This window comes from Sminthopsis crassicaudata, chromosome 1 (assembly GCF_048593235.1).
Source record: "Sminthopsis crassicaudata isolate SCR6 chromosome 1, ASM4859323v1, whole genome shotgun sequence".
Taxonomy (NCBI): Eukaryota; Metazoa; Chordata; class Mammalia; order Dasyuromorphia; family Dasyuridae; genus Sminthopsis; species Sminthopsis crassicaudata.
Window position 1 is genome coordinate 265,192,519 of NC_133617.1, and position 12,570 is coordinate 265,205,088.

At 32.9% G+C, this 12,570-nt stretch overlaps 1 protein-coding gene across 3 annotated transcripts in view; it reads right to left on the minus strand.

The window, feature by feature from the left end:
• Positions 1 to 12,570, minus strand: part of TOX (thymocyte selection associated high mobility group box) — a 350,785-nt gene that overhangs the window by 40,757 nt on the left and 297,458 nt on the right. For all 3 annotated transcript variants that reach the window (XM_074278738.1, XM_074278739.1, XM_074278740.1), the window contains one exon: positions 3,113 to 3,343. In XM_074278738.1, coding sequence (XP_074134839.1) covers positions 3,113 to 3,343 — 231 coding nt within the window. The remainder of the gene's footprint in view (positions 1 to 3,112; positions 3,344 to 12,570) is intronic.

Here is a 12,570-nt window from a genome sequence, read left to right on the forward strand (position 1 = left end):
TCCTTTAAAAATAAATAACAGTATGTATGCTCTCCAATTTGAATATTAAATGAGGGCAAAGTAGAATTAATTTAGTTTGAAACACAGATATTATATTATGCTGGCACAGTGAGTCAACATAAAGAGAATGAACAGGTGGTAATACACCATAATAACACTTATGAATATTTTGCTGAAATTCTCATGATGCTGAAATGTAAAAACCAGACAAGTGCCTTTACTTTATTGGGAGCTTTTTCAGCTCCAGCAGGGCTATCTCCTGAGAAAAGAGTCCTGGTCCTCCGCATGTAGGATGCAGATTCTAGTAATAATGAGTTGGTTTCATCTCTCTAATCTCATTTTGTTTCTGAGGTAGACTGGGGTATTTGTAATGTTTTCTATGGTTATGGAAAAGACAGTCATTGTCCCTTTCAATGTCTCCTTAATCCCCTCTGTTAGGAAGAAAAGGGAACATTTGGCCATTTTAATGAAGATAAATAAAAACCAAGGTGTCTATTATATAGAGTTCTTGTTTGTCTGGGGCTTTAAAGTTTACTAAGCACTTTCCTCCCCCAACAGTGCTGGGAAGTAGGCAGTAACATAAAAAGTTTCCTATTTGGAGGTAGAGGGTGTTCTTTCTGTTAATCCCTTGTCTTATAGAGACTTATATCTTTAAAATGCTTTTCTTTTTTTTAAGTTTTTTTTAATTTTCAAAATATATACATGGATAATTTTCAGCATTCACCCTTACAAAATCTTGTATTCTGAATTTTTCTCCTCCCTTCCCTCCACTCTCTCCCCTAGATGGCAAGTAATCCAATATATGTTAAACATGTGCAATTTAGAATGCTTTTCTAAAAGAGAATAATAAGTATAAGAAATCTCATTTTTATATGTGTCCCTCCACCATGTATCACTCTAAATTAAAAAACTTGCTTCACCATACCGTATGTGTTGTGCTATCTAAGTAATATGTCATTTTTTTATTTATAGGATGAATGCTCCAAAGCAAGCTCTATTAAGACAAAAGGCAGTCTGATTATATGCAACTTATAAGTGAATCAGAAAGTAAATGCAAGACAGAAAGTCGAGCAAGCTATATCATCATACAAGTATGAAAACAATGCAGAGTCTTCCAACTCTATCTAGGACCTTGTGATGATTTTATGAAGAGGCCTTTCATATTGCTCTATGTTTTTGGTTATTTAATATCTATATTGGGAAGGCTTAATTTCCTTCTTGAAAGTCAGGATTGCTGAGGTTTACTTTTAGCATGAATAGAGTTAAAACATGCTAATGAATAATCTTTTGGTTTGCCTCTCAGGACAAAATGACTTCCTGCAGGCTATCTGGCATCCCTTTTCTTCTTCTCACTCAAAAAATACCAAAATTGAAGACGGTGCTGCTATTAGAAGCAGGAAAATTAGCTAGAGTTCAAGTTTTTTTAGTTTCAAATTGCAAAGTGACTACTTCCTGACCAAAAATAAGACCAAACATTTCCAGTTGGAAGAAACTTTAGAGGCCATTTCAAATTCAACCTTTTAATTTTACAGCTTAGCAAACTGAAGTTAAGTAAGGATAAGTATCTTGTTCATGGTGACAGTATCAGATGGAATTTGAACTGAAAACACCTTGCTTCAAATTCTATCTACTCAATATAGGGGAATAGGTTGAGGAGTTCTTTGAAAGACATTTTGAACAATAATATTCAAATGACCAATAATGGTCTATAACTATGAAGATTTCTGCATATTGCTCAGTAAGATAGAAATCTGGTCAGAAATCAGTGCTGTTTTGAAGAATGTAAGGTAATGTATGGATTTAACTTATTCAGTTAATTATTTCTCATTTAATCAATTTCTGCATTGCCTCTGAATTTGGCTCAAGTAATATGCTTGGAAAGTTTGTCTTATGGGGCTTTTTCTTCTCCTTTAATTGAACTCTAAGTAGCTTATGACTTAGTGGCACAATTATTGTTCCATGAAAGGGACTCTTTTTGAGCTGGATGTCTTTCTGGGTAGCTACATCAAGATTTGTATCCTCTACATGTCTAAAACACTAAATGGGGAAGTTCTCTGTGTGACCTTAGTAGCAGTTTCTACTTTAGGGAAATCCACAACTGAGTTAATTTTCACAATACACAGATATTTTTAGATTCTAAGAGGAGGTGGCAGGGCATAGATTCTCTACTTATTCTGACATGATTTTAAGAACTTGATGAAAAGAGATGTAGTGTTCTATATATCAACTAAGAGACAAGGGCACCAAATGTGGGAGTAACTCATTGTTAAGAAGAGATTCATATTCTCCAAATTCTCATGCTACTGATATCTGAACATTTCAATGACCAATGTGTCCCTTCCTCAATGTACATAAATCTCATGGTAACTGCTGCCTTATTTAAATGAGAATGCTGACTTGTCTGGTCATGGTAAACATGTTCAAGATTTAGAAAAATAGGGCAAAACTAGGACATGGCCAAGGGAGGGGAGTGATTTCAAGGACCACTTCACTAACTTCCCACTGCTCCTTAAAAATTTCTGAAACACCTCAGGACATGGCTGAGAAGCCATCTCTCCCTTGGCCTTTCCCTAGTACAGTAATAGGTGATACTATGGGGATGCATTAAATGAAGAAACAAATTGCACATATGTTCCCACTTAACCCAATGTAGACATATGTTCTAGAAAGGTCTGGGTAACAAACTTTGCTGGTATTTCAGGAATGGTTGAGAGTAGAATAGCTCAAGCTTTAAGTTAACTTAGTAAAGAGTAAAATTGGGTTTTGATGTAAAATGAGTAAACAGTAAGTGCTAAAAAAAGGTGTGGACAGTTTTCAAAATATTCTGAGGATTTTTTAGTTTTTATGAATACACCAACAATTCTAAGGAATGATACAATCCTGGCCAAGGCATGTAAAGTTGCAATATATAAATCTTAAAAGAAAGTAGCATATAGAAAAGCAATAAAGTGATAGAAAATTATATGAAAGTCTCCTAAAGTTGTAGCCCATTTTCTGTCATTCATTCCAGCCATTGAAGAAGCCATTCAAAGCACTTAGAAGCTATTTCTTTGCAGCTTGTACAATTTCTACAATCAAGTTAACATCCATTCCATTTTGTAACATTTCTTACCTGTTTTTGCTCCTCTCCTAAACCATCCCACATTGAGGCCACAATTTTAGAGACTTCACCAAAAGTAGCATTTGGATTTTGACCTTTGATGGCTGCCTGGGTATCTCGGAAGAATAATGCATAGGCAGACACAGGTTTCTGAGGCTCATTTGGGTCCTTCTTCTTCTTCTTTTTGGGAGTTTTTGGTTTCTTTCCCATATCAGAAGCAGGCCTTTTCTCTCCACCATTTATCTGGAATGGCAACATAGGAGAATTACAGAGGAGCCCTCTAAAACATAGGCCAAACCAAATTGCTGTTTCTTATTTAGGCTAACACACATACACACAATCCTAAGTAGTATTTTTATTTGTAGCTCTGGGCTCATATAAAATTTGATATCCATATAAACTATGACTCAGTCCCTCATAGTTTACATAACAAATCTTTTAAAATAATTTTTGACTTTCATAGCAGTTGCTTGGTGGTTGGGTCAATCACATGTTAATGGCACTGATTTATACTGACTCTCACACATGATATTTTTGTTAAGTGAATTAACTTCCTTTAGTCAAGGAATTTATTCTAACTTTTTTGAAACACAGATACTCTCTCAGGTGTCTTGGATCTTTAATATTCCGTAAGCCTACAGTCTCAGGGAAAAATATATAGGGACCAAGAGGATCATCTAAACATAAATAGTTGAATGGCTATTTGACTATTAACTCTGTGGTAACTGAATAAACCAAGCAAAGAATCCATACGTTTATTTACTGGAAGCTTTCTGAACAGTTTTTTTTTTTTTTTTAAAGTTTCTAAATCTTTGAAATAATATTGGATCATCCTCCTATTCCCAAGCCTTCTAATTCTTCAAGATATAAGAAGAACCCTTCAGACTTGAATATTATGTCAGTAGAGTGATAATTCTTTCATTTTTTATGAAGCTAAAAAGTAAAAGTCCTCAAAATGGACTACTGATGTTGTCAGTGGAGCAGCCTAATTAGTTCATTGCTCAAATATTGGCCATCTTGAGATGATAGTTTTTTTGGAGGGAGGAGATAGACAGAGTACCTTATGAAACAATTTAAGCATGGAAAGCCACACCATTGCAATCATACATCCTCAAAATATTGAAACTTTACATTTTGTGATTACTACATTAGAGACTCACATTATGTAAACAATAAAAACCTCACTTGTTTAGACTAACTAATGGCATGGTTTGTCTGAGAGAATTAAAAAAAAACAATAATAAGGTTTCTTTAAAAGCAACAAATGGAAGAAATCAACTAGAGAAATAATGGAAAAATTCTGTGATGATAGTGCAAAAAAAAAAAAAAATCCCTCAATCAAGTCTATAGCAAAAAGGTTTTAATGAATCATTTGACTTAGGCCTGCTAAGGCTACTAGGATGGATCAAAAGATTATTAACACAAAACTGACAGAGAAAATAGTGAGTTATTTAGCCTAATCATCAATTTTATAGATGAGGAAACTGACATCCAGTGATAGAAAATAACTTTCCTGAAATCACACAGGAGATTCAGAAACAGAGTTATGATTCAAACCTCAGAGTTTACATTTGATGCTCTTTTGGGATGGGATCTGAGCCCCTGCTTGGCACACGAGGATTTTCACTTAGGAATTATATCAAAGGTAAGAGATAAATAATAGATATAATGGATGAGAATTGCATGTTTAAGGGGAAGCTTAATTTTAATTGTGACCAGGATTTTGTAAATAACTAGTTGTAAATAATTAGTTGGACATTCAATTTTGGCAAAGGAATTTGATTCTAAAAAAATATGATTGGAACTAATGGGACAAAATTGGTAGAGAGGAAGCTGAGAAAGTGCAGGTATATATATATATATATATATATATATATATATATATATATATATATATATATATATATATAGGCAGTGAGTTTGTTAATTCTTCTAAGCATCAACAAAATTGAGTTGGGATCAAAGTACATAGTATACTGCTCCTCTCTGTAAACTATATATGGAGTGGTAAATGTAGCTATAGAAAATGCTTACATTATAAAGCATTCAAATTACTCTGCATTCCCTGTGTCAAGCTAATAGGGGGAAAAGAGAATTAATAAAGCAAAGAATTCTAACTTCCATATTACCTTTTGGTAAATGCTACCTTTCAGAATAAAAAGTTGGATATACTAGATCCAAGACTGATATTTGATCAATAAACAACGTGTAGATCTCAATAAACAACGTGTAGATCATACACTAAAATCCAAATGATAGCCAAAGTATAGAATGTGAATTTAAAAAATGTCCACTGGTAGCTTAAACAAATGCATATCATTGAATAGCTACTGAGTCAGAAGACTCAGGATTTCTTTGATACTCTCATCTATATAAAAGATTTCAGAGGAAACCTGGAAATGATAGACTGTTAAGTTCACATTGGTCAGGCTAACAGAATTTATCAGATGGGTGAGAATCTCTAAATATTTAGGCAAATATGACCTGGATTTTGAAAGGCAAATTACACTTAAATTTACTATAGGTTTTTCAGGGATCAACTGAGAGAACAATAAATAAGTGGAAAATAAGAGGACATAATTTAGTGAAACTTTCAAAGACTTTACTGATGGGATCTCATCACAGGTAATTTTTTTTTTAAAAGGAGAATTGTTATTTAGGGATTTTTTTTAATGGATTTGGTCAGTTAGCTGAACAAAAAAAAAAAAAACTGGTAAAGAGTAAGGAGAAACATTCACTTCTATAGATGTATTAGTACTAAATCCAGTCTAATAAAATGTTTTTCTGAATTAAATGAAGTAGGAAATATTAAATGAAATCTCTTTTAAATCTATGGATGTTAAATTCTTCTGAATAAGAATATAGTTGTAATAAGAAGACAAACCCTCAGTAGTTGAGTTGCTAGCCTGCATGACAGTTGTTATTTTAAATTGTTTAAGACTCTCTGCCAACCTCACGTTATTTGTACTATTAATTGACATAACAAATATTGTCTTCATGATATTATCTGGTAAATTTTAGCCTAGCTGCTGTGCCCATTCTAAATTAATATGATCTATATTAAGAATTTGCAATAATTGAGAGAATATTTGCTAACCAAAGTATCAAGTTTTGACAATAATGCATTTGCTTATTATTCAGGAAAGTGACCATCATAAAGATTTTTGTATTCTAGGTATTAGACTGTAAGATAGATGACGATGAATTAGAGTGACTTTATAAGATATAATGTTAAAATGACAAATGTAAATTCTTACACTAAGGTTCAAAAAATTAACTGTATAAGTATGTGTATGTGTTTGGGAAGTGGCTAGATAATAGATCAATATGAAAAAAGGCCTATGGCTTTTGATGAAATACAAACCTAATAAAGTCAGAGTAGTCAAAAGAAGATAATCAGGTTTATACTAAATGAATAAAAACATAAGGAGGTGATACTCTTTTTGTATCTAATCTTGATGAGGCCATATTTGCTGTCCTGTCCTCAAGCCACAGTGCTACAATTTATGAAGGACTTTGACAGACCAATGTACTTCTGGTAAATGATCCAGATAGTGAGAGGATTTGAGATTATGCTATAAAAAAATTAGTTGAAATAAATAAGGCCATAAGACTTAATATAACCAAAATAACTGAGTTGAAGTCAAAGTTGATCACTAACAAGTGGAAGATGAATGACAATTATTCTTCTTGATCTTGAATGCATAACAGTAGCAATGAGTAGAAATTAACAAGTAGTAAATCTCTTTTTGATCTGAGAAAAAACAGTCCAGCAAAAGTGCTACTCAAAAGTAAAATGGGTGACTTCAGGAGGTAATCAATTCCTTATTCCTGGTGGTCTTTAACAGGAAGTTGAATATTTACTTGTTTAGTAAAATACAAATTGGACTAAATGATCACAGAAATCACTCCCAGCTCTGGATTAGCTCAGTATGTGTCTACCAACATAGGCACTTCATAAATATCCATTTAATTAAGCTGAAAAAAAATGCTTTCTTAAATCACTGCAAGTGCATTTTCTTCATGTTTTTTGTTTTATTTTTTCCTTTTTAGGTAGAAGATTTATGTAATTTATACCACACTTATTAACAATGGAAAATACAAGTTAAAGAACATGAGCCACCATTAAAGACTGATTTTCCCCTTTTGTCAAATAGGAAAGGCAATGAAGTCTAAAAGAAATAGAACTCACCAGGAATCAAAACCTGCCTAAATATTTGAATTCCAAGTTTGCCACAAACTCAGGATAACAAAATGCATAGCAAGTTGACTAAGTGGATAATTTCTTTGCGCCTGAAGGTCCGATATTATGAAATGGGAATGTTCCACCTCACTGTTGCTTTGGGTATGATAAATCTATAAGGTGGTCTATAAGGACAGTGGAGTGCAGCTGGCCATTTTCTGTCCTTTTGGATATTTTTTTTTGGTGGGGGTGGTGGTAGTTTCTAATATAGTGGCGAATGCTACAAAGGTATGTTGCCATGCAATCAGAGAGAGTTGCCTGACCTACTCTGTTAGACTGTATACAAAAAATACAGTTGTTCATTATTGTGTCTATTATATTTCAAAGGAACACAACTAACTATGACTGGGATGACTGTATGAAACAGTTTTTGATCATATTTTTGAATGATAGCTGCTTTTCTGACTATGAATTATTTGAATTGAACATAATAAGGATGGATATGGTTTGACTAAAATTAGGTAAATGGATACATAATTAGTCAATAAATAATCATTTTCAGCTTTGGTTACCTTATGAAGCACCCACATAGATGAATAGCCATAAATAAGGCTTGGATTTCTAAGCACTACATCAAATCATAAAATTTCTGATATTGCCAGGGCTTTAAGATGGGAAATCATGAAGTCAAATTTAAGCTGTATCACAACGATTTTAAAAATAGAGAGAAAAGCATATGAAGTTTTTTTTTTTTCTCCCCCCTCAGGATGTAGAATTCCAACAACTCTAATATCCTTTTCTACAATACTGTGCCAGGGCCTGGAATGTCAAGCCAATAGAGACATAAATCTTGTCTAGAAACAACAAAAAAATAAATGTTAACAACATGGAAAGTAGTTAGAATGAGACTTTAATTTTGATTCCCATTAGCAATGGAGATATCACCATTAATTAAAGCAAAAAGCATAGAAAATGATTTTTACTTATGAATCATGCACACAAACACAAATGCACACATTTTTGCAACTTACTGATAGGTACAGATTTATTCCTCAAAATCCCTAGAGATGTACTTAGCTCCTAGTAATCCACCTCCTGTCATGGCTTATTGCTTAATTATAGTGATGTATTTAACTTATTTATCACAAGAAAACAATAATCTTTCACTTTAAAAAAGCATGTGCTTACTATGTTGCTCATATAATAGATCTTAAGACTACAACATCTAGGAGTTAAGACTCTCAAGGAAAGTGCCTCACTGATATCTAAATGTCCCTGGAGAAGTTGAAAATGTCTATAAGCATATTTAAAATAAACGGCAGCCATACTCAAGCCTTTAATGGAGCTAGGAGAGCGGTTTTATGCACACTATCTTGCAGTAATCGCTGTAGTTTAAAATAGATTTTAATCAAGCGCCATCTGCATAATAGGCTGAACAAACAACATCAAACTCTACTTATAAGTCTTATCATATAAAGTAAATATTGCAAAGTCTCCACTGCATAAACAAGACCAAGAACAGCACTTTGGTGGCTGTGGTGTTTCTGTTGGTAAAGGTTTAGCTAATAAATGCTTTGGGCTGAGTATTTAAATTGTCCCTTTGTTTCCTTATAACACCCATAAATTGAAAATATTTGAGAATATTTGGAATTTGGGAGCTAAAGTTTATTTATTATGTTTGAGAACAAATTCACAGATGCATGGGAAATCAGATCAAACTTATGGTGTATTCAGCAAGCTTTTTTGTTCTCCCTCATAGTCATGTTTATGACTGTAATCACTAAGTAGCTACTGTATTATGCAAAAATGTGAATTACAGAAAAATACACACAGAGTCTATGACACAGTTTTGTATCTACTTCAAAGTTACTAAAGTAAATGATGGATAAACATCTTGGATTTTATTAAGTAGAATTCATCATTAAGTTCAAGGATGTTAATGCAACTAGTCAGAGACTATACTATTCAACTGCAGAAAGCAATAAAACAACTTTCCATGAAAAAATAGGAACTGAGTGTAATGCAGTAGAAAGAGCACACTGGATAAGAAGTCAGAGGATCTGGGTTCAAGTCCCATCTTTGACACTTACAATCTGTGAAGTCACTTAGCCTCCTAAAGCCTCAGTTTCCTTAAGTGTAAAAAAGGAAGTTGAAACATAAGATATGAAAAGTCTTTTCCAGCTCTAACTCTTTGATTTGTTATTTATATCAAATGTACCTGATTTCCTTGTCGAACTTGTCAATTGCCTATGTAAGCAAAAAATTACTTAAAAAAAATTTATTGGATCCAAGTGTTTTTTGTATATGAGCAATGCTATTGTGGGTCACTTTGCCAAAAAGCCTTCGGAATGAGCATGGGGGTTTCATTCCTTGTGTTTTCATTAATTTGGGAAATAAGTATACATGTTATTGTTACCCTATGTAGAAAGCTGAGATAACTTCACTTTTTGTTTTTAAATTCCCTTCATTCATGCAATAATGTGTGGCATAGAGTATCTGGCTAAGGGATAGATAGATCAGAGGAACAATTTACAACAGCAAATAAATATAATAATCTTATATTTGACAAAGTTAAGACAAGTTTTAAGGATAAGAATTCATTTTTGATAAAACTTGTTGGGAAAACTGGGAAACCAGTCTGGCAAACATTGGACATAGACCAACAATCTTACACAATTCTTCAAGGTAAGATCAAAATTGATCTATGACCTAGATATGAAGAATGATATTACAAGAAAATTTGAAGAACATGTAATACATTATCTATTAGACATACATAAGTGAATAATTTGGACAGCAGTCTGAGGTATAAAATGGTTAATTTTGATTACATTAAATTAAAAATTTTGTACAAATAAAAGAAATGTAGGCAATATTAGAAGGAAACCAGAAAATTGTTGTGTGTGTGTGGGGGAATTTATAGAAAGATTCTTAGATAAGGTCTAAAATCTCAAATACATAGAGAATATTGGCAACTTTATAAGAACAAGAGTTAATCACACATTGATAAATGGTTAAAGGACATGAACAGGCAGTGTTTTGATGAAATAAAAACTACTTACAGTCATATGATAAAATGTTCTAAATTACTATTGATTAAAGAAATGCAAATTTAAAGAACTTTGAAATATCATCTTATACCTATCAAATTGGTTAAAATGATTGGAGAAAGTGACAAATGTTGGGAGGAAGAACTGGGATACTAATTAACTGTTGGGGAACTGAGTCAATCTAATCATTTTCTAGAACAATCTGGAATTAGGTCAACATTAAAATGCCTATACCTTTTGACCAAGCCATAATAATACATGGTAAGCAAAAAAAAAGGAAAAGAACCCCTATATGTTCTAAAACTATTTATAAGAACTCTCTTTGCAGTGACAAATAATGGGAAATTGCAGGGAAGAACATCAGAGAATGGCTGAATAAGTTGTGGTATGATTGTGATGGAATACTATGGTGCTATAGATACTATAAGTTATTAGCTTAATCTTAGGAAAACATGGATAGATTTGCAGTAAATAATGAAGAATGAAATGAGCAGAAGCAAGAGTATACATTATTTTTACTGTATATAATAGAAATAAGTGACTAAAGCCTTCTGACTTAAAAATATCCAAATTAACTACAAAAGACATATAAAAGGTGACAGTATCTACACCCAGAGGAAAAAATAATGGGAAAAAATGTTTGTTTACACACAGACACGCACACATTTGTGTCTAATGGTAACTATCTCTAGGGTACAGTGGGAGGAGAAAAAAAGGGGAAAAGAAATGATACAATAAGAATACAATAAAACAAAAAGAAATAACACATATTTAAAAGGAATAGCAAATTGTACATGATAGATTTGAAGATACACAATCATCTTTTTTTCTTTATTCTACTATGTTATGGAAAGAATGGTTTATTTCTTAAGTTCAGAAAATGAATAAAATTTTGAATACAGGACATAGGGCTACTTGTTCTTTTTATTATCTTAATTTTATCTTAACTTTGCTGTGGTTGTACCAATTATTGCCATGCTTATTTGTTTCTTTTTCTGTTGTGGGTTCTCTGTTTTTAAAAAAGTTTCAGTGGGGCTCTTTCCTTTCCTTTCTTTGTCTTTTGTATCCACCACATCCTCCCACTTCTACTATAAAGCCCTACCTTGTAACAAAAGTAGAGTCCAGCAAAAACAAAAATTATACTGTAAGGTTATAACTAGAAATGTTAGTCTCCTTTTGTAACTACAGTATTTCACCTCTCTTACCAAGAGGTGAAAAAACACAAGTACAGGGGGTTTAAGTGACCTCCTCAGGATCAGTTACTAAAGATATGTTTTGCACTCAATTCTTTGTGACTCCAAGTTCAATTCTATCCACTACATTTAAGGATCATGCCCACAGAGTAGTAAATATATGATGATCCATCAAAGAAAACCAATCTGAAGGAATCAGACAGTTCTGTCTGATCTGAATAGGAAGATCACTAGAGACCATGGTTGTCATGAAAATCCTAGGAAGAGAAAGCATCTAGGAGAAGAGGTGGCCAATTATGTCAAAACCTAGAGATTATTAAATAAAGATGATGATTGAGTAAAGGTTCGAGAATTGAGCAATTAGGATGTCACTGGTAACTTTGAAGAGACAACTTTGTTAAGTGATGGAGTCAGAAGCCAGACTGCGAAGAATTGAGAAATGAATGACTAAAGAAGAAGATAGGAAACAGTGTAAACAGTTTTTCCTAAGAGTTCAGCTGTAAAAAGGAAAAGAAATATAGGAGGATAGCCTGAAAAAAAATATAGGGTCAAGTAATGTATTGCTAGATTCTAGCACATTACAGATTCTATTAAGTGTAAGAGACACGATTGGAAGCAAGGTTTTCCTAATTACAAGTCCAGTATTCTACTGACTACTCTACAGACTCCTCACAAGACCCTACCTCTTTGTCATGAATCAAAGATTATAAACAACTTTAAATTCAGAGGAGCAGAAATATGGATAGCTGATTGAAAAGTAAGTATAGCTCAAGTTGTTTGTTTTTTATTTCATATCTGTGATTTCATTTCTATGTGGAGAATTCTTGGTGAGGAATTTGTCTCAACTAGTCTAGACTGGCAGCTGTTCAGTACTGTATCATTTGAGAGAACTGGCCGAGGCACTGAGAGGTTAAATAACTAATATCTAATCTGTCAGAGGCAGAGCTTGGAAAATGGTCTTCCTGCTTCTAAGACTAACTCTCTATTCACTATTCCATGATGCTTTGCTATATACACATAGTTTAGAAAATCGAGTTTCTTGTT